This window comes from Mustela erminea, chromosome 18, assembly GCF_009829155.1.
Source record: "Mustela erminea isolate mMusErm1 chromosome 18, mMusErm1.Pri, whole genome shotgun sequence".
Lineage (NCBI taxonomy): Eukaryota > Metazoa > Chordata > Mammalia > Carnivora > Mustelidae > Mustela > Mustela erminea.
In genome coordinates, this window is record NC_045631.1 from 19,297,922 (window position 1) to 19,324,194 (window position 26,273).

The following is a 26,273-nucleotide window of genomic DNA, read 5'->3' on the forward strand; positions in this document are numbered from 1 at the left end:
TCCCCATTTGACTGTGGCTGCTTTATTTCCTTCTTGCCCCAGATACAGATACCTTCCCTTTGCCCTCCCTCTCCTTTTATCTCTCTTTGAAGTTAGATTTCCCACCTTCCTCCTCCTCTTCCGGAAAAACCTCCCCAGGCCCGGCCTGGCCCTCTTCCCTTAGCCTTCCTGGGGCCTCTCCTTGCTCCTTCCCTCCTCTCTTGTTCCCTTGGACCTTCAGGTTCTTCCCTGGGGGCAGAGGGCCACCTCCCAGGCCTGCTGGTGTCCTGCGCCCCCAGCCCATCTCCCGCCTCCATCTGGCCTGCTTCCCCACAGGTGTTCTTCCGGGCAGGCACGTTGGCTCGGCTGGAGGAGCAGCGGGACGAACAAACCAGCAGAAACCTGACCCTGTTCCAGGCGGCCTGCAGGGGCTACCTGGCCCGCCAGCACTTCAAGAAGAAAAAGGTGCTGTTTCTGGGGTATCTCCATCCCACTCCCCGGCCTAGACAGCGAAGTGGAGTTCCTGGGGTGGGGGTGGGGGTTCAAGGGAAGGTGCTGGAGCAGAGGCTGGTCTTGGGTCCACAAGTTATTGTCACCTGGGGGAGATGAAGCAGGGCCCTCCTAGGGCCACCATGCCCGGGGCCAGGGTGGGGGATGGGCAGCTCCTTGGTGCCAGCGAGCCTGCTGGTTCTACACGGCACGGTCATGGGGCAGGGGTGGGGGGCAGCGGCTAGGCGAAGGTGGGCTCTGGCTCCTAGGCTGCTCCATGAAGATTAAGGAGCTGTGTCAGCGACTCCTTTTCTTATTAGCAAGTCCATAAAACAGCCAGCACCACCGCCTCTTGTGTTTCAGCAAGATTAGGTTTTATAGCACATCGAGGCCAGGGTGCTGGAAATAATCAGGCAGCAAATAAAGCAGATGAAATTATTCCTAATGACGCCAGAGCGGTTAGTGCCCAGTGCGGTGCTCCCAGGGCCGAGCTCTCGGCTGCCCACTCTCTGAGGGCTGGGGAGAGGCTGGGAGTGGGGGTTGGGGGGGTGCAGAGAGTGTTCAAACCGGGGTTAAGGGGGCCAGAGGAGCGGCCCTGTGGCTGTGCTGGTGATGGGCGGGGGGAGGGGCGATCCTGGCTGGGCTTGGGACTGAGAGCTGTGCTGTGCGCCACCGTCACCCCAACTTAGATCCAGGATCTGGCCATTCGCTGTGTGCAGAAGAACATTAAGAAGAACAAAGGGGTGAAGGACTGGGCCTGGTGGAAACTCTTTACCACCGTGCGGCCCCTCATCGAGGTACAGCTGTCCGAGGAACAGATCCGGAACAAAGACGTACGTAACGGCTTGGGAAGGGCCAAGTCGATGGAAAAGGACTAGTTCATCCATGTGGGCAGAAAGTCTTGCCAGCTCGACCTGGGCTCCCAAGTACTCTTTATTTAGTCCAGAGAGCCAATGTCCTTGAACGATGCCCGTCAAACAGAAGGCATCCCTCTGGAGCGCTGGCTAAGCCGCTGGGTAGCCTCTTGGTATAAAATCTCAGGCATCCTCAGCATCTGGGGAGGGGTCTAGGATCAGAGCCCCTGGGAGGCAGGGGCTCCCTCCCTATTCCCCGTGTCCTGGCTGGAACTTCACCAGCCTCATTTACCCCCACGGTGCAGATTCCAGGCTCCAACCTCTCACAGAGCCTCTGGCTCAGTCTGCCCTCTTCCCTACACCCCAGGAGGAGATCCAGCAGCTGCGGAACAAGCTTGAGAAGGTGGAGAAGGAGCGGAACGAGCTTCGGCTCAACAATGACCGGCTGGAGACCCGGGTCAGTGACTCCCAGGGCCAGGCCGACTGGCCCACCCATGCAGGGTGCCAGGTCCAGGAGCCCCCCCACCCCCAGGGTTCTAGCTGAGTGAGGCAGGCATTTCAACTGGTGGCGACTCCCCCAACTCCAGATCTCAGAGCTGACATCGGAGCTGACTGATGAACGTAACACAGGAGAGTCCGCCTCCCAGCTGCTGGACGCCGAGGCCGCGGAGAGGCTCCGAGCCGAGAAGGAGATGAAGGAGCTGCAGGTGAGGACAGGGCTGGGGTGGAGACCGCCGTGCTAGCTACCACCGCGCTCTGGCGTCCATCTGCTCCCCCCTGGGAACGGGTGGCCCGGCACTCCTATCTGCCCGGGGTAAGCACGTGCCCGTGGTCTGCATGGCTTGGGGCCTTGGCTGGGCCTGGGTGAGGGGCTGGGCTGGCAGCCTCACAGGCTTCCCTTCCGCAGACCCAGTACGATGCGCTGAAGAAGCAGATGGAGGTGATGGAGATGGAGGTGATGGAGGCCCGCCTCATCCGGGCAGCGGAGATCAACGGGGAGGTGGACGATGATGACACGGGTGGGTCTGAGGCCCGAGGAGCTCAGGGGGGCCTGAACAGCAAGCTCGGATACCACCCCCGGCCCCCAGACAGCCCCGGCCCCCGCCTGTCTCCCTCCTGGAGCTGGGCCAAGGCTACAGAAATAGACAAGAGTTGAGGTGCCAGCAAACGCAAAGGATTATCGTGGAGGCCTGCGAGAGCCATGATAAGGACAGGGTCCGAGGGCCATGGTCTGCGGGTCCCTGGGAGGGGACAGCACACAGCCACACACCCTCTCTAGTCTTTCCCTGGCTTGGGGGGAAGCCATCATTCCAGAGACCTTCCTGAGTCCCTCTGGCTAATGCCACCTGCTGCCCCTCCCCGTCCTGTCCTTCTCCCCCTCCACCCCTTGTCCAGGACTCTCAGCAGCCCAGTCCTCTCTTGTCGGCCCCACCCTCACAGGCGGTGAGTGGCGCCTGAAGTACGAGCGAGCTGTGCGGGAGGTGGACTTCACCAAGAAGCGGCTCCAGCAGGAGTTCGAGGACAAGCTGGAGGTGGAGCAGCAGAACAAGAGGCAGCTGGAGAGGCGGGTGAGGCTGGTGGAAGGATTGGAGGCCACGGGCCCTGGAGGGGCGTGGTGCCCTGGGAGCACCCAGGAGGGGTTGGCGGGTTAGCCTCTGGGCTGCAGACGCCCAAGGGCAAATCGACTCCGTCCCTCATCCCTGGATCTCTCCCTCCCTCGCCCCCCTCCTTCTTCTCCCCTTCTCCACTTCCGGGCCTCTTCCCGGTTGCTGACCCCGCACCCCGTCCCGCACCCTAGCTCGGGGACCTGCAGGCAGACAGCGACGAGAGCCAGCGGGCCCTGCAGCAACTGAAGAAGAAGTGCCAACGGCTGACAGCCGAGCTGCAGGACACCAAGCTGCACCTGGAGGGCCAGCAGGTCCGCAACCACGAGCTGGAGAAGAAGCAGAGGAGGTGGGTGGGTCCCCTGCCCCGGACACACGAGACTTCCTGGGGGCCTCCCCCTCCAGGGAAGGGAGAAGGAAGGAGGGCCTGGATTTGGCCGCATGGTCCTGTGGCCTAGAATGCGAACAGGCCTCTCTCCTGACCTCCGAGGAGCCCTCAGGCCCTGTCCCCACTGAAGGCCTGCTCAGGCCTCGGCTCTCGGACGCGTTCCCTGCAGCGTGTGCCCGTCACCCTGCCTGGGCCCAGCAAGGACAGAGCTCCCACCAGGCCCCGTGCAGAAAGCATCCTCGCCCCTCCTTGCCCCTTGCCCCCACCCAGCTCCCCACGTCTCACTCGCCTCAGCCACACAGACACACTCTCCTGACTAATGTTGTTGAACTACCGTGCCACTTCCATCTCATTATGGTAATGACACAAAGGAGGGGGGCAGCCCTCACAGGATCAGATCCAATCTAAATTAATTTCCCCGGCTGGGGATGGGAATGGGAGGCCTTTATTAGCTACACTGGGGAACCCACACACCCTGGGAACAGCAGGGGGCCCCAGGGAGTGGGAAGAGCGCCTGGTTACCCTCTGCAGCGGAGGGCTTCTTGGCAGAGGCCCCGGGTGCCTTCGTGAAGGGACAGCCCCACACCCACAACCCTGGGGGTGAGCGGGGCAGAGCTGAGTCCTTCCTGTGACCCCGAGTTACCCTCAGCTTCCTAGGCGCTCTGCTGTCCTCCCAACTGGGTCCCACCAACGGTGAGGGGAGCTGGGAGATCTTATTCCTCCCTCCCAGCACTGTGCCTCTCTGCCTTTACCCCCCCTCGCGTTCACTAGAGGCGGTTCACCCTTAGTGGGACCCCTTCTCCCAAGCACCCCTGCCATGGCAGTGCCAGCCTGGCCTAGTTACCAACTCGCCGCACTCCCTGCTGGGCAACTTATTAGGTTTCATTTCAGCTGCCCGGAGTTTGCTTACCCTTTTTTTTTTGATGTGGGGTTGGGTTGGGAGGGAGTCTTTCAGTATTTTCGAAGGGAACCTTATTAGCTATTCGGGGAAGGTGTTAAGAGGAATTTTAGCAATTTGCTCCTTATTTAGAGTCACTGGGCGGGGAAATAGGAGGCTGGGAGGTAGAGGAGCCAAGAAAGGGGCCAGCACCTGCAGGCTGGGCATAGTGGGACAGCTGGCTTCTGTTGGCAGGGGATGGGGTCCTGGGGGTGACATGGGTACTGCTGGGCCACATGGCCCTGGCCAGGGGCTGGCACTGAGAGGTGGAGGCTGGAGCTGGCTGCCACTCTGGAGTGGCCAAGTGGAACCATGGAAAGTGAGTTAGATGAGGCAACGGTGTCCCTTTCTATGTATCTCTGAGCCCACTCTGCCCTCACCCTGGTCCCTCATTCTTTGATCTGTGGAAGCAGAAAAAGGTTAAGACAACAATGGAGAGCCTGTCTACCTCTTCCCTGGAGTAGCCTGTCCACTGCTTCCCCAGAAGCAGTCTGTGGGCCCCTCCTCAGCTCACCTAGTGTAAGGGCTCTTTAGATGCTCCCCATCCCAGAGCAGACGGCCAGCTGGGCCTCGATGGCCTGTGAGCCTGGGTGTCACCTCACCGCTGCCTCCCACTTCTGGGCTGTGTAAGGAGTCCTCCTCTGCTTGCATCCTGTCTGCATCCGTGGCCCTGCTTCCTGGCAGCCTCTGGGTGCTGGAGACCCAGACTCTTCCCTGCCCTGGCAGGGTCACCTTGGCCGTCCCTGCTTCCCCACAGGTTCGACAGCGAGCTCTCGCAGGCTCATGAAGAGGCCCAGCGGGAGAAACTGCAGCGGGAGAAGTTGCAGCGGGAGAAGGACACGCTCCTCGCTGAGGCTTTCAGCCTGAAGCAGCAACTGGAGGTGCGTGGGCCACCCACCATCCCCCCGTCCCCACTCCCACCCCCAGACAAGAGCTGGTCCCAGGCCAGCCTCATCTTCTCTTTCGCTCCAGGAAAAAGACATGGACATTGCCGGATTCACCCAGAAGGTTGTCTCCCTGGAGGCCGAACTCCAGGACATTTCTTCCCAAGAGTCTAAAGATGAAGCCTCTCTGGCCAAGGTCAAGAAACAGCTCCGGGACCTGGAGGCCAAGGTCAAGGATCAGGAAGAGGAGCTGGATGAGCAGGCGGGGACCATCCAGATGCTGGAGCAGGTGCCGCAGAGTCTGCCCGAGGGGGGCCCCACCATTCCCACAGCTAACCCAGGGGGTAGCTGGAGTGGAGGGGGTGGCGGGGGAGGGCAAGTTCCCACGTGCAGTCAGTCCTTCGTTCCCTTACTCACAAAATGCTGAGGGAGCACCTGATCTTTGCCAGACACAGTGTGAAAATAATTAAACTTTCGTCCTGCTTTGAATAAATCTTGATTGAGCTTTAGTATTGAGGGGTTTGGGATGCCCAGCAGCCAGAAGGCCACGTGCCCACCCGGCCTGCCGCTGAGCCACCATGTCAGTTCAGAGAGCTAGAGCCTGAAGGCCAGATGGAAAAGCTGCCCAACTGTCCCCGTGTCTGGCAGCCTGCTCTGGGCCAGCATCAGACATCTAGTGAGGGGATTTGGCTTCTCTGGGGAAGCCGGCTGCCCCAGGAGCAAGGTGGGAGCTCGGGGAAGCGCGGGCAGAGAAACTCCCTGCCCCTGAGCTCAGGGAGACCCATCCTGCAGGGGGCAGGGGGCTGCTCAGGAACCCGGTCCCTCCCCCCACCCCCATCACCTCCAGGCCAAGCTACGTCTAGAGATGGAGATGGAGCGGATGAGACAGACCCATTCCAAGGAGGTGGAAAGTCGGGATGAGGAAGTAGAGGAGGCCCGGCAGTCATGTCAGAAGAAGGTAAGGGAGTGGGTACTCGGCGTGTCCAGGATGAACCCTGCCTCCCCCATCCCTGCTTTAAAGTAAGGGGCTTTCTGATTCCCTTCCTGAGCCACTCTATCATCCATTTCCATTCTGGACCTGAGATCCTGGCCTTGGCTGGGATGTGTGCCCTCAGGGACTATGGAGAAAGCTTGGTCCTTTGAGGGACGTACGCTCCCTGCTTTCTGGGCACTCAGCGAGGCTGGCCTGGCCTGCCCACTCTGGAATGAAGCCTTCCACTCCGGCGTGGGGCTGCGGTGCACGGGCTGCCATCCCTCCTCCCCCTCCCAGGCTGCTTTGAAACCCTGGGAACTTCGAATTCGGGGTCTGACCCCTCTGGGATCTGCTCAGCCTGCCCCACAGTTTTCCCAGGGTCCGGGTGTGGTGGGGGGAGGCGGGGGAGGGATCCAGAAGGGAAGGGGCCCGGCTGGCACTGAACACTGAAGGGACTGCCGGGCCTCTGTCCCCACGGCCCTCCAGTTGAAGCAAATGGAAGTGCAGCTTGAGGAGGAGTACGAGGATAAGCAGAAGGTGCTGCGAGAGAAGCGGGAACTGGAGAGCAAGCTCGCCACACTGAGTGACCAGGTGAGCGGAGCCTGCTGGCCGGGCGCGGCCTCATCGAGGTGCCTTTCAGGGATACATAGCTGGGCAGGGGGTGGGGTGGGGGGGGCAGGCTCTGTAGAGCTCATTGTCGGCACATGGAGGATGGGGTGGTTACCGCACAGAGCACACCCTGGCTTCTCTCACCGGCTGGCCTGAGCCCGGCACGTCCTCCACTGCTGCGTGTCGGGGGGGCTCTAGAATAAGGTCAGGGGTGAAGAGTGGGCATGGGGAAGACAGGAAGAGGCTCTGTGGGGGAGGCCAGAGCCCCAGCTCCTGCCATGTGCCCAGGTGAGCCAGAGGGACCTGGAGTCCGAGAAGCGGCTCCGGAAGGACCTGAAGCGCACCAAGGCCCTGCTGGCGGATGCCCAGATCATGCTGGACCACCTGAAGAACAACGCCCCCAGCAAGAGGGAGATCGCCCAGCTGAAGAACCAGGTGCCTGGACAGAGGGGGGCTGGTCAGCTCCAAGGGGCAATCGCACGCCTGTAATTTTAGTTCTTTCTCTCCCGCCCTTCCCCTGCCAGGGATTCTTGAGTCCTTGAGAAGGAAGGTAATGAGAGGGGGAGAAGCCACTCATAGCTGTAGACTCCTAGGATCTGTGCATTCTAGATAGCATGACCGCCAGGCCCCAGGATGGCGTGGATGGTCCCCACACCTGCCATCCCTGCCCTGGGAGACACCCGTGCGTGCTGGCCCAACAGGCCAGGGCTGGGCTCCTTCTCCCCTGCAAGCCCCACCACCAACCTTGTCCAGCGCCCCCTGCCCCTGGGGCCTGGCTAACATCTCTCCCTGGGGTGGGGACGGCCCTGTGTCCAGCTGGAGGAGTCCGAGTTCACCTGCGCCGCAGCCGTGAAAGCGAGGAAGGCCATGGAGGTGGAGATCGAAGACCTGCACCTACAGATTGATGACATCGCCAAAGCCAAGACGGCGGTGAGGAGCAGGGGGTGTAGGCCGGGCTGGGGGCGGGGGTGGCTGAGGCAAAGTAGAGTGGGGACAGACGGGGCCCTTCCCCAGCCCGATTCCTTGACGCCAGGGCCTTCTGCAGGGAAAGCGGGCCTCCCCTCCTTTGCCTCTCCCCACTCAGAGCAGAGGCCCAGGAAGGGGGGGTGAGGTGGAAGAGGGAGCCAGCCAGGGCCCGTCTCCCTGTTTAACCACCTGCCTGTGGGAGCTTGGCCACAGGCCCCGACACCATAAATAAAGGCAGCTAATGTGGCTGAGGGATGTAAACAGGTGCCTGGAGATTAGCCGAAGCACCGATAAGAGGATGGGATGGCTCCGGTTCCCTCCCCTTCCCCGGGCCAGCCCACTGACAAGCCCAAGCGGCAGCTAATTAGAGCTCTTATTTAATGCTTCCCTTTTAATTCCCTACCTCTCCCGCGGCCCATCCATCGGCCGGGAATGCATTACCGGGATACGGGCACCAGTACCTCCTTGGGCAGGGAATGGGGCAGCGGGGAGGCTGGGCTTGGCTCTGGGCTCCACGGACCCCCCCATCTGGTCACCCGTCTGTTGAGGGATGCCAGTCTCCCGGGCTTGATTTATCTCTGTGACATTTGTGCTCCTCAGCAGTTTTCAGGTGAGTAATTCAAATTCTTTAATTGTGTTAAAAAAGGCTGTTATAAAATTACCATTTTATTTAAATCCGAGTTAATAAATTTCTTGGCGGAGGCTTCCCCAGCTCCCCACAGCCCGGTAACAAGATGGATGGGGCCGGGAAGGAGCCAACGCAGTCATTTTGGTTTGGAATTACAGGCTAATAGATTCATTCATTTCCTGAAGCTGCTGTTGGCTGTCTGCTCCCCTCCCCCCAGGAGTGGACTGACTGTGGGGCTGGAGGGCCTGGGAGCAGGCCGTCCCAGGGGAGATGCGAATCCAAGCCAAGGGACCCTCACACATTCGAGGGGTCCTTCCCCGAGGCCTGAAGGGGGCAGAGTGCATGCAGGTTAAGGCACAGACTGCTAGGGCCAGGAGGATGGGTCATTTGTTCTGAGCAGACCTTTTCTGCCTTCTCATTAGCCTTCGAAGAGCTGCCAGGAAGCAGCTGTCATTTAGCCCAGGGTCCGCCTGTGCCGTGAAGACAGCCTTTCCTGTACTCCCTGAACGCCCCTGGGTCTGGACCCTGCTCCCCTGGCCGGTCTGGCCGCATCCTCACCCCCATCCCATTGGAGGCAGCGTGGGGAAGTTCAGACTTGCCACCAGGTGCCATTAGGCACTCGAGGCCTCATGCCCTCTGATCGGTCTTGCCTCCATCCAGCTGGAGGAGCAGCTGAGCCGCCTTCAGCGTGAGAAGAATGAGATCCAGAGCCGGCTGGAGGAGGATCAGGAGGACATGAACGAGCTGATGAAGAAGCACAAAGCGGCCGTGGCTCAGGTGCCCCACCACGCCCCTCCCCACGGCGCCGTCCCCGTGGTGCTCTTCCAAGAGCCCCGCACGCCCCTTGTCTTGGGAGCGGGCCCCAGCCCCGTACCTGGCGTGTGGCGAGCTGGGGTTTGTGTTCCCGGGGCAGCCCACATCAATGCTCACTCCTTTTTCCCAGGCCTCGCGGGACTTAGCACAGATGAACGATCTCCAGGCCCAGCTAGAAGAAGCCAACAAGGAGAAGCAGGAGCTGCAGGAGAAGGTGGGGACCAGGGTCTCCCTTGGTAGAAAGAGGGTGCAGGATGGCTGTATGTGCGGACAAGCCCCCAAGCTCACAGTATAATAGGCGCTCCTCTCGCTCATCAGTAATCCACAGAGCAGCGTCTATGCGTGTGGAGGCCTAGGCTCCGAGCCAAAGGACCGTAGTAGACATTTTGGCTTTAGCTGCCTTATTTCACATTTCTATTCCCTCTCTGGTCCTTGGCTTTTCCCTTTCTCTCCAAAGAGCAAAATCTGTCAGCATTGGGCTAGGTGGGGCATGCCTCTGGCTCGGGGCCCCATCCTTCCCCCTCCCCTGGGCACCCATCCCTCCCTCCCTCAGCCTTCTGGTCACCATGGTGATCGTGCGGGGCCCAGACTCTGCGCCCTCCCTTCAGGGCTCAGTTCCTACTTCTCTCCCTGCCCCTGCCCCCAGCTCCAAGCCCTCCAGAGCCAAGTGGAGTTCCTAGAACAATCCATGGTGGACAAGTCCCTGGTGAGCAGGCAGGAGGCTAAGATCCGAGAGCTGGAGACCCGCCTGGAGTTCGAGAGGACCCAAGTGAAGAGGCTGGAGGTGGGTGCACCCCCGTTCTGGCCTGCAGCCCAGAGCAGGGCCAGGCCGTCTCGGTGGCTGGAGCCACGCATGCTCCGCAGCCCTGGGCAGGCCGCGGCTGCTCCTCGGAGGCCCCTGCCAGGCTGCCAGGCCAGCTGACGGGGCGGGTGCCTTCCCCCCCACCCGCCCGCCCGCCCCTCCTGCTCTCTGGGCACCGCGGAGCCAGCCTGCTTTACATTCTGTTTCCGTGCTTGCTTTCTGCCAAGGGACCAGAGCAGCTTAGCTTTTTGTCTTCATATTTTCCTCTACCATGAGCTCCCCCCACCGGTCCCCTCACTCGCTCTCCGGCAGGGTCATAAATATGCAGTGGATGGCGCCACTTCTGTGAGGGCTGAAGTCTGTTCCCTCATCTCACCGCTCGCGCGCTCTCTCTCCTTTCCCGTTCTTATTGCCTTTTTCCCTCAGTTCTTCCCACCCGTCCTGTCTCTGCTTTTTCTCCTCTCTCCTTGCTTGTCTCCACGTCTGCCCCCTTCTCTCCTGTCCCTTTGCGTGTCCTCGCACCCACTCCGCACTCCTTCCTTTCTCCCCCTCCCCTCCCTCCTCCCCTCCTTCCTCTCCCTCTGCTCCTCATTCTTGCCTTTGACCCTTCTCCCGTTCTGCTCGCCCCTCTTCTGCTCCGTCTCGCTCTTCCTTTCACCAGCAATCTCTGTGCTCCACATGCAGCCCGCTCGTTTCCAGGCCCCTGAAACCAGCACGCCCAGCCCCGCCCTCTCCGGTAGAGCAGGTAGGAAGCACAAGGCAGGCAGAATTGTCTCCAGTGAACGCTTCTCTCGCCCTGTTTTTAAGTTCTCCTCCCACGCGAGCTTGTACGCGTGTCTTAGCACCGACAGTTCTCCGTGAGAACTGTGTTCATGGGTGTGCGCACTGAGGAGCGCCCCTGCCTCCTCCCCAGCAGCCCCTGGGGCCGCCGAGCAGGCACGAGGGTAGGGATGGGAACAGGCGACTATGGGGCTGGCAGCAGGCATGGAGAGGGCATTCGTCCCCTTGACGTGGGAAGAGAATACGGCAGGACCTCCCAAGGCAAAGTCCCAGTGCTCAGGAGAGCCAGGGAGAGTTGGGAGGCTTAGTCATGTTCCTGTTCCGCCCACCACAACCCAGAATGATCGGTAATATATATTGCCATCCCCATTTTGCATGCAGGAAGGGGTAAGGAGATTGCCTTTGGTCACAGAGCTGTCGAGGGGCTGAAGAAGCCATTGATCTGGTGGCTCTGGGGCAGATCTGTGCACTTGTCTCCTTTCCTTTTGGGCCTCAGACCCTTTCCTCAGCCCTGTCTCTGTATCCTTCTGCCCGGAAAGGCAGTATTGTCCCTGAGACACACAGGATCTTAAATACAAATGGCCCTTAGAGATGGCATAGTCTAGTGCCATTATCTTAGCCACACAGAGGCTGGGGGTCCCCGAGGTGGAGATCCCACAGCCAGTCGGTTGTCAAACCCAAAGCAGGTCCTTCCCTCACACCCTACCCCAGCCTCTAGGTCATTTTTTTTGCCTACGTCCTGGTAAGGAAAAATGTATTCCATGTTTCTGGAGGAAGAGAGAAGCATCAGGCTTAAAGGGATGGCTGTGTGCTTAGAATCTGATGACTCTTTAGTCTCCTAATCCAGGAACTCTCGACGAACCATTTACCTCCAAGCAAGAGATCTAGCTTCCAGAGCTGCTGGGTTCAGGGTCTCTGAGGGAAGTGGGGCTGACAGTGGAGGCCCCACACTTGGCGTCAGGATGGGTAGGCCCAGGCTCTAGCCAGGGCACTGCTCCAGCCATGGGAGTAAGAATGATGATGGTGACGGTGATGGCACCTTTCATCGTCCCAGTCGCCTTCATGTACCTGACCTTATTCAGTCTTTAAAAGACCCTGAGGGATGGGCGCCTGAGTGGCTCAGTCGGTTAAGCATTTGCCTTTGGCTCAGGTCATGATCCTGGGGTCCTGGGATCAGGCCCTGTGTGGGGCTCCCTGCTCAGCAGAGAGTATGCTTCCCTCTCTCTCTCTCTGCCCCCCCCACTCTGCCCCTCCCCCCACTCTGCCCCTCCCCCCACTCTGCCCCTCCCCCCACTGCTTGTTTTCTCTATCTCAAATGAATTAATAAAACCTTAAAAAAAAAAAAAAAAGGTCCCGAGGGAATAGGTGTTATTCTCCCATTTTACAGAAAGGCAAAGGAAGCCTCTTCGGAGGGCTTTAGTTCCTGCCCACCTACCAGTGAGTGGTGTGGTGTGGTGCCAGAGCCGGACCCCAGTCCTCCGGACTCTGGAGCTCAGAGCCAGAGCCACACCCGTGTCCCAGCCTAGCTGATGGGCCTGTCTTCCCCGCCTCCCTGTCCAGAGCCTGGCCAGCCGGCTCAAGGAGAACATGGAGAAGCTGACAGAGGAGCGCGACCAGCGCACTGCCGCCGAGAACCGGGAGAAGGAGCAGAACAAGAGGCTCCAGCGGCAGCTCCGGGACACCAAGGAGGAGATGGGCGAGCTCGCCAGGAAGGAGGCGGAGGCAAGCCGCAAGAAGCACGAACTGGTAATGCCCCCCACCCACAGGGCCCTGAGCACAAGGTCGGCTGAGTGGCTGTATGCACACACATCCCCCCGGGCGGGTGGGGGGGGGGGTGGGCCATAAAGAAACCGGAGTTGAGATCATTGGAAGGAGGAGGAACATGTCAAGGAGACAGTCCAGGAAGTCCCAAAGGCAGGCTAGGGGGCCAAGGGTGGGGTACCCCAGTGTCCATCAGGTGAACCCAGACCATGGAGCTCATGCCTGGCTGGGAGAGACTTAAAGCAGGCTTTTTCTGGAGCACCTGGACGAGAGACTAGCCCTCCTGGTGAACTGGACTGCCCACTCTGCCTCTTAGGAGATGGATCTGGAGAGCCTAGAGGCGGCTAACCAAAGCCTGCAGGCCGATCTAAAACTGGCATTCAAGCGCATTGGGGACCTACAGGCCGCCATTGAAGATGAGATGGAGAGCGACGAGAATGAGGACCTCATCACCAGGTGAGGGGGCCTCTGTGGCAGCAGCGGCCCGCCCCAAGGCCCTCTGACCTCCTCTGGGTCAGGCCACAAGGTGGAACAGCTGCCACCTCTGTCTCCCTACCACTGAGTCACCAGCCCACCTTCCCCGCATCGCCAGACCCCAGCACGGACCCCATCCCGTAGCGACCAAAGGCAGGACGGGTGCCACCTGGGTGAGACATCCGCCCTCTTCCCCGCCCCCCGCTGTGCTCCCTCCCCAGGCCTCACGGGAACCTGGCTCTCCTGCTCTGCCTGTCCACGATGAGTTATTCCCCCGTTTAGCTGCATTTCCGATGGTGCCTGCCCCACTCTGGGGAAAGCAGAGATTTAAGGCCTGTGGTGCCTTGTTACCGTGCCAGAGATTTTCTCTCATAAAACCCACCCAGGGAATGGTTCAGGAGAGAGAGAGAGAGAGATTTGTAGTCTGAGTCTGATGAAGAAGCACAAGGCAGGTAGATCTGCAGCTCTGCAGGGTGGGGGTCGGGCCCTGGAGAAGCTCCCAAGGCTGCCTTGGGCAGAACCCTGGCCCCCAGACCTGCCCCCTTCCTGGGTGAGCACCAGTGCCCCATCCTGCAGGCAGAAGGAACCTGCTGGTTTCCAGGACAGGAGAACAGTGCCCCAGGGCAACCCAGCAAGTGAGCAGCATCACTCACCCTGCCCCCCAACTGGTCTCCACCAGTCAGAGGCATCTCTTGCTGAAGAAAAAGGGGTCCTCAGTGGAAAGGTCCACCTTGGTTTGCTCCCTTGTGATCTCCCTTGCCCACCATTTTCTTTCTGTTTCCAGTTTGCAGGACATGGTGACAAAGTATCAGAAAAGAAAGAATAAACCGTGAGGACTGGAGCGCATGCGCTCTCTGCCTCTCCGTGGTGTCTAACTGCCCCTAACACTGGCTCCCCACCCAGGGCCCCTGCTGCATGCCGCACGTGGACACAGCCTCTCACACCTCCTCCAAGCTGGCCTCACGCTAACACTGCTGACTCTGTCCTGAGGCGAGGCGAGGCGAGGGGACGGGCCCTGCACTGGGGGTAGAGGACAGGCCGCGAGGTGCACTCCCCCAGGAAGATTTACAGCCTGGGTGGGCAGGATGGGGGCTCCCACAGAGAAGAGCGTTCGGCCTCAGTCTGCCTTCCTGAGCTCCAGCCTTCTTCTCCCTCAGAAAGCAGGTGTAGCTGCCTCCCCGGCCTATTTTGCTGGGGGAAAGTCTGATTGGGCTGGACTGGTCCACACCCTGGGGCTCCTTTGGAGCCTGTGCCACCCCCGAAAAAAGTGGGTAGGTTTCATTTTGGAAGGGCCCACCACCTCCCTGTAGCAGACAAGGGTACGAGGTGTGGGGCAACGTCTAGCAGTTTCTTGTTTGCAGAAGGCATCCAGCCAGCTCCTCACGGGCTGCTTCCCCATAGCAGGAGAAGGGAACCCAGCCAGATGTGTTCACCTTGCTCCCTGCAGGCACACTGGCAGAGGAGCCCCCCCCTTCCCCGCACCGGGCGTTTGCGCTGGTGCTTCCTGTCAGGTGACGGGGAGCCCAGGAGATCTGCCCTCACCCTCCGATTCCTGCTTTCTGAGTGGAAGCGGGATAGCGGGAGCAGACGCGCGGGCCTTGAGGCCGATCAGAGTGATCCTCTGTCAAGTTCGTCAGGGCTGTTTGTTCGGAGGTGTGCTTTTTTTTGTTGTTGTTGTTTTTTACCGTGGCATTGGCTTTCCTCCCCCGACTCTCTCTTGCCTGGCAGTCCTCCTCCCCTGGCCGGGATGTGCTGGCGGCGGTGCCCAGGAGTCTGTGAGCGCTAATGATAAATGTAATAGTGTGTAACAGTGATAGAGGGCCGCTGGAGCCCGGTTGTCACACACAATTAATATCCCCCGCCATCCTGTCTCCGTTTGTTTGTTCCCCCGCGATTTGGCTCCCAGTTAACTAATAGCACATGAGCCTGGACATAAATTGTATTTGACTCGGGGTTTAATTCCGACCATTTAAAATTTCAACTGCCCCCTGAGCCCGCCTGCCCCTGGAGTTTGTTCACGGGCCTGATTATTTAAGGAAAAGAGCCTAAGCATCATCTATAGGCTTGACACTAAAGGGAAGGCGAGGGCAGGCCGGGCGGTGTCTCCACCCATTCATGCTCTGAAGGGAAGGAGGAGAATTTGTATTCTGGGTCCACAGCTGCCTGTCCCCTGTGTGTTCCAGCCCTGCCATCCTTGGGCTGGAGGAGCTTCGAGGGCTGATAAAATGCGCATTTAAGATCATCTTCTAAACCATTGCTAGGCAGGGGCACACGCGTGCGCGCACACTCACGTACACACCCGGTGTGCACTCACGCAGGCGCACTGGGGCGTGCAGTCCTCGCCACAGTCCCACTGCTGGCCGAGGTGGTGTGGCTCCGTGCTCAGCCGCTCTGGGCCCCAGCGCCAAGTTATCGAGCGAGCGAGTAAAGCGGGCAGAAAAATAATGTTTCGATTTACTTAGAGATACAGTTGTTATTGCCATAACCTTAATGAAAGCAGTAAACAGTGCAGTATTAAGGGAGATTTATACAGAAACACTTTTAACATGTAGACATAGATTTTGCGATGCACACAGAACCTCCTTTCTAAAGGCAATCAATATGGTTATGAACGGTGGTGATAAATTACGGGTTCTGAAGCTGGAGAAGGAGGTTTTTTGCGTGGGTGTATAAATCAGGTGGTGCTGGCGTTCTGTGGGGCATGTACACCATAGTAAATCTGCCGGGCTCGGACAGGCACGGGGCTTGCATTAGTGGTTTCGGGGCTGTCTGCTAAACTCCTGTTTACCCGGGGCATCAGCCAGCCTCATCTTTGTTATAATTCTGTTTTTGATGGAAGCCCATAAAATATGCCTCTTTGTTCCCCTCCCAATGGGTCATGCTCTCTCACGGTCTCCAGAATGGGGTCTGGCAGTTTCCTCTGTGTGTGTGTGTGTGTGTGTGAGAGAGAGACAGAGAGACAGAGAACACACTTGCGTGCACAAACACGCACGCGTGCCTGTGTGGCTGTTTATTCAAGAACATAATTCAGGAATGGGGCTGCTCCTGTTGACACAGATGAAAGGAATATATATCAAGGAGAAATCCTTAGCATCTCCTTAGCAGGGGAATGTGGGAGCAGACGTTTTGCAGAATTCTAGAACATTCTCACTCAGAAGCTGTCCCTAAGCCCCTGCTGCTTTGTAAAGGAGTCGCCGTGACTCCAGCCTCCGATTCTCACTCCTTTGGGCTTTTCTGCCAGTAGAGAGGGCTCAGGCCAGCTTGGCAAGATGCACAACTAGGAAGCGAGAGCAGGAGGCTGCCTGAGGGAGGGAAGAGGAGACTGATCCATTGTCTGGGACTTTGTGAGGGCTGAGGTGGATCTCCAGGACACAGTTTGAATCCCAGAGCCATTGCCAGCACCTCAGGAAATGGCGGATGCCCCCTCCTCATCCTTCTCTGTTTCCTAAGGGTCGGGGACGTCACAGGATGGGATGGGTCTGAGATCTGGCCAGCCCCGCTCAGGTGCGCCACCGTCAGCTGAGCCAGGAGGCGTCCGGTTCAACCTAATCTGAAGGCATAATGATGCCTTTCTCTTCCCCGCCCCATGGCCTGCAATCTGGCTCTTACGGTGAAGGCGTGGGAAATGGCCGCAGCTGTGGCCACGTTTCTGGGAGTGGGCAGACAAGAAACGGAATAGGCCTCAGCAAGTAGCTATAGGGCCTCGGACTCCTCTCTTTAACCAGTGGCCATTTAGCTGGAACTCATAAATGGACAATTTCCCTGTCATCCTCACTGGAAGTGTTTGGCTCCATAGCAGTCTGTCTCCACAAGTAGAATGGGAGGTCCTCCATGCTCCTCAGGGTCCTCTTGGTGGCTGTCCTGCGTGTGGCCTGCTGAGCGGGGCAGGGTCCTCGTGAATGGGGCGCCCCATCTAACCTCCCCGTTCTGCTCCCTGACTTACTGATGTGCACGCCATCCTGTCCCCCACACTCCGGGCCAAACCGTGGCCCCTTCAGCGCACCCCACTGGGCCATGGCTTAGCCCTTCCTCCCTCGTCTCTCCTACCTTTCTGCTCCTCATCCCACAGCGAGGGGGACTCAGATGTGGACTCGGAGCTGGAGGACCGCGTCGATGGAGTCAAGTCATGGTTGTCGAAAAACAAGGGGCCTTCCAAGGCAGCTTCTGATGATGGCAGCTTGAAGAGTTCCAGGTGAGTACATGGCCTTGAGCTGGGAGGGAAAAGCTACCTCATAAGCCAAGAATAAAGGAGCAGTGCCTCGGTCCCGGAGGGGCCAGGCCTCTGGTACCAGCCTCTCGGCCTGGCACGCGTACACGGGGCCTGGGCGTGTCCCCAGCATGTGGGATGAGCACAGGAGGCTTGGGGTCTGTGCACCCTTATTTTTCCTAGGTAACGGTTTCCTACCAGGCTCGGGCCTTTGGTTTGCTGTAGGTTTGACTTCGTCCCCATTTATTCATTCAACAAATAGTGGTTGAACCACCAGAAAGTTTGGGCCCCAGAATCAAGATGGGAATGGGGCATAAGGAGTGTCTGGACCCCATGACCCTCAACAGGACTGTCTCAGGCCAGCTCTGGATCTCTGAAATCTTAACAGGACTAGCAGCAGAAAAGGCACCGGTTCCCCTGACTTGCTTATCACAGCCACATTTCTCTTCCTGTCCCATTCTCTCCTTCCTCTGATCTTTTCACCATGTCCCCTCCCCACCCCACCCCCGTGCTTCCTGCTCACACCTGTCCACTGGAGGAACTCCTTCTTCCCCTCCTGTCCAGCCAAGTCAGTCCAGCTCCCCCTGGAATCTAGCTCCCCAGTCCCCATCCCTCACTTCCCGGCCAGCATGGCAGCAGGAAGGGTAATCCTCTGTTCCCTGTGCCAGTGCCTCCTGCTGGCTCCCCTGCCTAGCAGTTTCTTCCCAACTCAGAGCCATCCTGATCCACACCCCCCTCCCAGAGTCAGCAGGCAGTCTGGGTTGACAGGTAATCCCACCCCCTTCCTCCCACTCCCCTGAGGCCCCTTCCCAAGTCCAGCCCCTCACCACCAGCACCCCAGCGGCCCCCTCTAATTGGTTTAATTTATTCAGCCAAACAACATTTCGTTATGGCAGATAATGCCGCCTTCCCCGCCCCGCTGCCGTTCACCACCGCGCGGCACAAGGCTCCAGGTAGTTGACAATGAAATAAATTGAACTAAACGTTTTAGAGGGGGAAAAGTGATGAAATAGAACAATGGTCTAATTTACATGACATTCTCCATGAAGCTATTTTCACTGACGCAAATTATTTTGCTTCATTTCCTCCAATGCTCTCACTGCCACTTCGCTGGGGTGCTGCTGGTGGCTCCCTTTGCCTCCTGTCTCCTCCCTCCCCCTGTGTCTTTATTCTCTGGGTTTCATGCAGGCTCCTCTCCCTCTCTCTCTTTCTCTCTCTCCCTCTCTTATTCCGTCTGTGCTGCTTCTAATCCGCTGCTGGTTCTCTCTTCCCGGCCTCACCTCCCTCCCCTAGAACGGCTCTCAACACCTCTGGCAAAGAGGGCAAGGGGGTGGAGGAGAGGCCGGCCTCGGCACTGAGCTCCCTGAGCTACCGGAAGCGGCTCACCCTGAAGGACTCCATCGGGGGCACCGGGGATGAGGACTCGCTCTTCACCACCCTGAGCGAGCGGGCGGCCTCCCCGGAGAGGCCACCCCGGAAGACCCGCATGGCCCCCAGGGAGGAGCCAGACGAGTGCGACTCCATCGTCTCCGAGGCCCTGAGCCGCCCGGGCCGGGGGCTGGAGAAGCGGTGGGGCTCAGACTTTGACCGGGCCTCCACAGTCTCTGCTCCCACCAGCCGGGCCTCCTCAGCCACACGGCGTGGCTCCGGTGAGGATGGGGCCCGCTCGTCCATGAGCTTCTCGCTCTCGGGCTCCCCAATCTCCCGGCGCAGCACCTCCCGGCTGGACACCCTGTCCAGGACCCTCAGTCCTTCCCTGAGTCGCGCCTCAGGCCGGGGCCGGGACAGCCCGGATTCCCGCCTGTCTCTGGGCCAGAGCTGCCTGGACGCGTGGGACGACAGAGCTAGTGTGGCCTTGAGCGAGGCCCACTCCCAGTATAGCCATCCGTCACTGGCCCGCAGTCTTTCGGTGCCACCACGGCCTCGTGTCTCAGCCTCGGCCACAGATGAGCCCCTTGGTGCTGGCATCCGCCCCGTCAGCCGGCACTCCTACCTGGACCCTGACCTGGAGGCTGCCATCAACGAGGTCTTAAGCTTCAAACCCGGCCCATTCCAGAGGAGCAGCCTGGAGCCCGACTCGGAGGAAGATGACCGGAAGAGCATCCAAAGTGTCCGCAGCGCCCAGCTGGACCTCCCAGCGCGGGCAGCCAGCATCCGCCGCTCGGCCTCCGCTGCCGATGTCTCCCGCTCCCGCAGCAGCCACAAGGGCCGGAGCCGGAGACGCAGCAGCTCCCACTCCGGCTCCAGCTCCGAGGACTCCTCGGAGCCCAGACGGCGGAAGAAGGGGCGCTCGCGCAAGGGCAAGAAGAAATCCAGATCAAGGAGAAAGAGAATGGAGACCGAGTCGGAGTCCTCATCCAGCTCCAGCGGCTCTACGGTGTCAGGCCACAGCCGCTCGAGCGTGAAGAAGGGCCCCAATGCCGAAGACGAGGAGGCTGCGGGCCGGCAGTCCCGGCAGTCTCGGAAGGAGGAGAAGAAGCGCAAGAAGGAGGTGGACAGCCTGATGATGCGGTACCTGTACCGGCCCGAGAGCGACTAGCGCGGCAGTAGGTGGCAGCTGGCGTGGGGCATGGAGTGTGCCGCTCGGTGTGAACTAACATGCCCCCACCTCGCCCGCCCGCACAGAGGCCTCTGCTTCGCTCCTGTCGGGCACGCCTGGCCTCAGGGAGCCTTTTGGCTCCCACCTTGGAGAGTAGGGCCCGTTAGTCATCCTGAGCCCCGTGCCCCCCCAGACTGATCCTGCGGTGGACAGTCGCTCACACTTATTAAGTCCCTGCTGAGGGCCAGGGCCCGCCCTAGATACTCACCACACTGTGTGCACCTAATCCTCGGGCTAACTCCATAACCAAGGCCGGATGAGCCCCACTTTACAGGAAAGAAAACCGAGGCTTGAGGAAGTGAAGTCACTTGCCACAGTCACAGGTCACACAGCTGGGAAGTGATGTTGCTGAGATCTGAATGGAGGCTATTCAATTTGCCCTTGAGCGCTCCTCCACACGGCCCAGGGCAGAGCACGGGGATGACAGGTTTGGTGCGCGTGCCTGGCAGCACTGATGCCCCAACAGGCTGGTCTCGGGAAAGGGCTCTCGCTTCCCTCCCGGGTGTGAGTTGGTGCACTAGTGGCCGTCATCTATTTTGAGGCCTTCTGGCTCGGCTTTCCCCTGCCCTGCAAAGCCACCTTGCTCCCTGGCACACATCTCAAGCCTCAGAGTGCAAGGCTCCCCAGGGCCACAGCCCCCACAGCACCACCCCCTACATCACACCCCGAGGTGCCTGACTCCCTCCCCAGCCCTCCCACCTGAAGCCCACACATGGGCGGCACCTCAGCTCAGAGCATCTTAAAAAGTAATAATGAATAGAAATTAGCAGCTGCTGACTGACAGACCCCTCCTGGCTCTCCTGCCTCCCCCAGCCTTCTCTCTGTGGGAAGGGAGATCTAGCAGTTAGGCCCTTTATGCCCACACCCCCGTCTCAGAAGAAAGGCGCAAAGACTGACTCACTGGAATCCCATTGTTGCCAGTTTCCCTGGTGGGTGGTGACATTTGGATCACCCTGGTTATGTGAAGCTGTTTTCAGCATGGTACCTCCCAGGGCAAGCTTGCTGCTTCCCAGGAGATGTGACCCCAGAGTGCCGCCCCCTGGAGCATGGCCACTGCATGAACTAACACACCTGTCGCATGCCTGTGGGCCTCGCGTGCCATGGGCACCCGGGCAGGTACACTGATTGGGCAGAATCCTCTCCAAAGGGATCAATTACATTTTAAGAAATGGACAGGTAGGAGTAAATGTTACCTGCAGCGATTTGGAGATGGGTGATGGGATGGTGCAGAGAGGGTAGAATTTAAACCCAGACCAGGCTCATGGCCGTCTCAGACTCCTCAGACCCTGAGCTGCTCTGAAACCAAGCCTCTGGGCTCAGCCCGGGCTCTGTCGCTTCCCCCATGTGGCTGATGATTGCAGGGTGCTCTGGGAAGAGCAGGGAGCATCTTGGTTGCACTAGGGAGCTGTTGTCAGAAAAGACAAGTCTACTGCCTCATCCTTCCCCTTGGCAGCCCTGCCGAGTGCCCTCCTCCCCCAGCACAGGAAGTCAGTTGGTAGGCCAGGCCCTTCTGGGTACTGCACCCCTGCCTGGAAAGGGAGAGAGGTGCAGGCCTAGCTGGGCATCGTATGCCGCCCAGCCTCAGACCCAATGCTCTCAGCCTCAGTCCAATTTTTGATCCTATGACCAGCAAGAACAACAACAACAAAAAAGTCTGTTTCTTGCCCCAGCCACCTGCACAGTTCCTCTTGTCCACCAGGAAAGCAGGAGTAGTTCCGAAACCCTACACACCACCACCCAAGAGGATCAGATTCACAGCAGGGAGAGTGGGCCCCAAGCCAGAATCTAGCGGGCCAATACTGAGCCCGCCAGAGAAGGGCCGGGGAAGGGAGGGCCTGGCTGGGCTCAGTGTGAACTGGCTTTGGGTAGTTAAACTGCCAAGCATGGGGGCCAGGAGCAGAGCAGTGGCTTAGCTTCCCATCTGGCAAACGGGCCCAGTGAGAACTCCGAAGGTGAGCTCATCCACAGCAAAGGCAAGGGGAGGGGGCTGCCACCCTGGGCTCACCCAGCAGAAATTAGCTCATACACCAAATTGTTTGTGACAGCGTTGTGCAGGAGTAGCTGGCTTGTGGGGAGGAAGGCTTTTTGAACAATTTGGTTAAAATTTTCACATTGCCAGCCCTGACTCTTGCCCTGGGGAGGGGGCAAGGTGCTGGCTGTTGACTCTACAGCTGTGGCTCCAGAGGCCACAAAGGAGCCTGGCTTGTAGCATACCTGGCTACCTAGGTTCGGAGCAGGGCAGAGGAGCATGGCATTGGCTCCCCTCTCTGGCTACCTCTGCCGCTTGCCCAGCACTCAGATGGAGCCGTATCAGAACCTGGCTGTCATTTATCCAGGCGTCTGTCTGCTTGGCAATCACAGGAATGTGGGAGTGGGGGCCTCAGCCCAACTCAGGAAAGGTGCGAGAATGGAAAAGAGCTCAGATTGGCCCTACCCGGCAATGCCCCGTCGGCATCTGGGTCGCAATCCTGGCATCTGCCTAGCCCCCTCTCCCCCCCCACCCCCCGCAAAATAACCCTACTGTTTTTCCAAAGTCCTTTGCCCAACAGCAGACCTTCGCACTTGGGTGCCCAGAAATTCTGTCCAAAAATTGAAAATAAAACCAGGCTCCCACTAATTTAGAATTCAAACAACCCAAAAGCTAAAATAACCCCAATTTTTTCTATGTTGCACAGTCATCATTGAGCTTTATAATTTTGTCCCTGAGACACCCTAGAGTCCTTAAGTGCCTTTGGCCCATCAAAGTAAGACTCATTTACGTTCAGTCTAGTTTGTATGAAATGTGTTTTGTGCTATTCTGATTCCTTTAAAAATGGTAATACATTCATGAGAAATAGGATAACTATTAACCAGACTGCCCCATTCCTGAACCATTCTGCATAATTGAACATGTATTCTATCAGCCTCTTCCTTCTCCCCGGGGAGACACAGAGAGCGAGAGCGAGAGCGAGAGAGAGAGAGAGAGAGAGGCCTATCTTTACATACTCCCTGGGCTCTCACCCAGGAGGGCAGGGAACATTCAGGTTTGGTTGTGTTTTCTCTTCAGGTCACCCCATCTAGCAGCAGGCTGGAATCAGCAAAAGGCTTTGAGGTCTAAGAGTCCAAGTTCAAATTTCCATACTGGCTATGTGACCTTGAGCCAGAACCTTTCTGTCTTTGAACCAGCTTCCTGGTGACATTTCATAGTGTTATCGTGAAGAGTAAGATGGGTGTCCAGAGTGCCCGGGACAGTGTCACACACAGGAAGTACTCCGTAGCCAAACCCTATCCTCCGAACACAGTTGGAAAAGCTAAGAATGTGGGTCTTGCAGAACACTGTTTCCTTCTCTTTCGGTTTGGGGATGGAAGTTCTTCCAAGGGGCCAGTAAACAAGGTCCCCCATCGGATTCTTAAAGCAGAGTTGGGGGCAGAGGGATCACGGAATTCCTGTTTATCCTAGGGAAAGCTCTCTAGGATGGGGAGGCAGAGCTATGTCCCTGGGAGCGCACTGGGCAGGGACTCTGGGTGCAGGGCCCTGAGAGTGGGGGGGAGGGAGGGGACACAGTCTGGGCTGCATTTTGTTCAGTGTTGAAATTCCAGTGCACTTGAATCAGTGAAGGCAGCGGAGGTGGGAGGGGCAAGGGCAGGCGGCTCTAAGGCTTTGGGAGAGAAGGAAAAAAGATAACTGCAGCAAGAGGTTTCTGTCCTTGCTCAATGCCACGAGCCTGCCCCATCCAGGGGATAATTATCCTTCCCATCCTGGTGAGAGGAAGCTGGAGGCCTGATGAAAACTCTGTAGGATTGGGTTATGGTACCAAGAAAGGGATGACTATGCCACCATGAAGCAGAATTCTAGCCAGTCCCTACATCCTGAGCCTCCTTCCCTTGCGGTGAGTAGATGATGCCACGGTCAAGGGCAGAAATGCTCACAGGCCTTAGGAAAACAATGAAGAGAAAGGATTAAGGTCTGGGAGTATCCAGTGGGGAAAGACCCTTCCTCTCAGAAGGAATCATGGTTAGGGGTGAGGTTACCGACCCGCAGTCTCCAAGCCAGTGTGGCCCATGGACCACCAGCATCAGAGTTTTCTGGGGAAGAACTGAAAATGCAGAATTCCTCGGTTCCACCCAAAAGCTAACAAATCAAACTTTCTCGAGGGGAAGGACACAGGAGTCTGTTGCCGATTCTTAGGTTGAGACCTACAGCTCTACGGCATTACTTTCCAGGAACTTTCAGAGGTTTTTGGAATCAAGACAATGCTCTCCTTTCTCTCACTACTCTGCGTATCTTCCGGGGAAGTGAGGGATTGGAGTCACCTCTCAATTTGTGGCTTTTGAGGAATGCTGTGGCAGGGTTGTGGGAGCCTCCCCAGACCCAAGGGCTTTGGTGCTGAAGGTTTAAGAGCATTGTTCCATCATGACCTTGCTCCTCTCTCCTCACAGCCCTACCAGCTACTGGAAGTCCCTTGCCCCTGACCGGTCAGATGATGAGCACGACCCTTTGGACAGCACCTCCAGACCACGATACTCCCATAACTATCTGAGTGACAGCGACACAGAGGCCAGACCGACAGAGACCAACGCATAGCCCAGGGGAGTGGTCTGTACCTCTTGTACCCTCCGGGCCTCTGCTGCCACGGCGCCTCTCCCAGGGAGTGGCAGGGCACAGGTCTCCCCCACCAGACTGCTGATCCACATGGGAAACACCCTCCCCCCCCAGGTCTGGGGGGCTTTCCACGCTGCGGGTGTCTGACATCTCCACATGGACGAGGTGGGGGAGGGGGGCAGAGCAGAGAGGAGTTCCTGAAAAGCGAACTTTTTGCTCCTTCTGCCTCCAAAATGCCACACTCTGTGGGCAGTGGCAGGTGGCTTTGGCACGGCATGGAGCCAGCAAGCTGACCTCCATCTCAGCCCCCTGCTCAGGGACGGTGGACACATTGCCTGCTGGGACACTCTAGGTTGCTGGGTCCACGGGGACGAGTCGGGGGCAGGAACAGCCATTCCTCCCTACTGCCCCCCCTCCCCACAGCCCCCGGCTTGGGGTGAGGGCTTTCTCTTCTCAGTGCCTGCTGTCTTTTTACTTTTAATTTAAATACCCAACCTCTCCATCACAGCTGCATCCCTGAGAGTGGGAGGGGGCCGTGATGGCAGCTGGAGTTTGCGGGAATGACTAGGGGAATCTCATCTCCACTTCTCCGAGAGCGGTCCTTTCTCTGTGCAGCTGGAGAGACCGGTGAACGGAGCAGGAGCCGGATTCTTCGGTCAGCCTGGGGAGGGGCTCTCAGGTGCTTCTGGGTATGGGTTGAGCCAGCCTGCACGGACAGGAGTGCCTCGGTACCATCCGGCACTTTCATGCCCCACCCCCTCTGTCTCATCAGTGTGTTAAGTGCAATGACCTATTTAAGACTAAACCCATTCCACCCACACCAGGTCAGGGCCTATCCGAGCGCTGCTTCCCTGCCGCTCTGTCATAGTTGCCTGGACCATAAGCCCAGCTGGAGAGGGAAGGCCGCGGGTGGAGGGCTTGTGATGAGAAAAACTGAAGATGGGGGTTTGGGTCAGTAGTGATGTGTATTAGACACAAGCCTCCACCCGTGTCCTAAGCCGGAGCCATTTTTCTTCTTCCAGTTGTCTTGTCCCCACACACTCACCCTAGACATGACCACATGTGGCCCGACAGTCCCATCCCCCACTCTAAAGGTCATCCCGCCAATGCCACCAGACTTGGGGGCCCGAGAGCAGTGCCTGGTGCCGCTCCCATCCGCTGTCCCCCCCACCCCCCTCCTGCAATTGGTTTGTACTCATTGGGCTGTGCTCTCTCTTCCCCGTTTACCTGATGTATGGAAATAAATGTCCTTTTCCTCCTGGCTCTGCCAATTTTCCTGCCTGTTCCTTCAGGCTCAGGTAAAGTCCTGGGTGGTCCCTGGGGAACAGAGGATTCTTGTGGGGACCGGGGGAAGCGCCCGGGTCACTGTTCTACTCCCACACCAGACCAGTACCACTCAGAGCTGGTACTGGAAGGTCATTTGGGGCAGGCAAAGCTAGTAGGATGAGAAGGTTGGTCCAGAAAGACAAACACCGCCTTTTAAGAGCCTGCCTTTTAAGAGCCTGCAAACTGTAATCAGGTGAGCCATCCTTGCCGCATCCTCTCCTGGTCTCCGCTCAGAAATGTTGAGATCTCTCTGATTATTTTTTTTTAATATTTTATTTATTATTTATTTGACAGAGAGAGATCACAAGTAGGCAGAGAGGCAGGCAGAGAGAGAGGAGGAAGCAGGCTCCCTGCTGAGCAGAGAGCCCGATGCGGGACTCGATCCCAGGACCCTGAGATCATGACCTGAGCCGAAGGCAGCGGCTTAACCCACTGAGCCACCCAGGCGCCCGAGATCTCTCTGATTATTAAATCTCACCAATTACAGAAAACTTTTTGTTTGTTTGAGGGAAGCAAGTCCTTCTTACTAGAAAAAAAGTTTTAGGTTTAATTTTAGTCATTCCAAATAAGACTTTCTGACCAAACATGGCAGAACTCCCTCTGGCCCCCAGCCCCATT

At 58.3% G+C, this 26,273-nt stretch overlaps 1 protein-coding gene across 20 annotated transcripts in view; it reads left to right on the forward strand.

The window, feature by feature from the left end:
* MYO18A (myosin XVIIIA) overlaps positions 1 to 24,893 on the forward strand; it is a 93,895-nt gene extending 69,002 nt beyond the window's left edge. For 13 of the 20 annotated variants that reach the window (XM_032322907.1, XM_032322909.1, XM_032322905.1 and 10 more), the window contains 22 exons: positions 316 to 444; positions 1,158 to 1,301; positions 1,690 to 1,779; positions 1,910 to 2,029; positions 2,230 to 2,341; positions 2,763 to 2,890; positions 3,121 to 3,275; positions 5,009 to 5,132; positions 5,224 to 5,424; positions 5,983 to 6,093; positions 6,595 to 6,699; positions 7,006 to 7,152; positions 7,534 to 7,647; positions 8,972 to 9,088; positions 9,255 to 9,338; positions 9,771 to 9,908; positions 12,267 to 12,452; positions 12,784 to 12,923; positions 13,726 to 13,770; positions 17,011 to 17,133; positions 18,442 to 19,694; positions 24,167 to 24,256. In XM_032322907.1, coding sequence (XP_032178798.1) covers positions 316 to 444; positions 1,158 to 1,301; positions 1,690 to 1,779; positions 1,910 to 2,029; positions 2,230 to 2,341; positions 2,763 to 2,890; positions 3,121 to 3,275; positions 5,009 to 5,132; positions 5,224 to 5,424; positions 5,983 to 6,093; positions 6,595 to 6,699; positions 7,006 to 7,152; positions 7,534 to 7,647; positions 8,972 to 9,088; positions 9,255 to 9,338; positions 9,771 to 9,908; positions 12,267 to 12,452; positions 12,784 to 12,923; positions 13,726 to 13,770; positions 17,011 to 17,133; positions 18,442 to 19,687 — 3,759 coding nt within the window. In that variant the 3' untranslated portion in view covers positions 19,688 to 19,694; positions 24,167 to 24,256. Of the gene's footprint in view, positions 1 to 315; positions 445 to 1,157; positions 1,302 to 1,689; positions 1,780 to 1,909; positions 2,030 to 2,229; positions 2,342 to 2,762; positions 2,891 to 3,120; positions 3,276 to 5,008; positions 5,133 to 5,223; positions 5,425 to 5,982; positions 6,094 to 6,594; positions 6,700 to 7,005; positions 7,153 to 7,533; positions 7,648 to 8,971; positions 9,089 to 9,254; positions 9,339 to 9,770; positions 9,909 to 12,266; positions 12,453 to 12,783; positions 12,924 to 13,725; positions 13,771 to 17,010; positions 17,134 to 18,441; positions 19,695 to 24,166 lie in introns of all 20 variants that reach the window. The other 7 variants (XM_032322921.1, XM_032322923.1, XM_032322925.1 and 4 more) reach the window with 3 other exon arrangements.
* Positions 24,894 to 26,273: the final 1,380 nt, after the last annotated feature.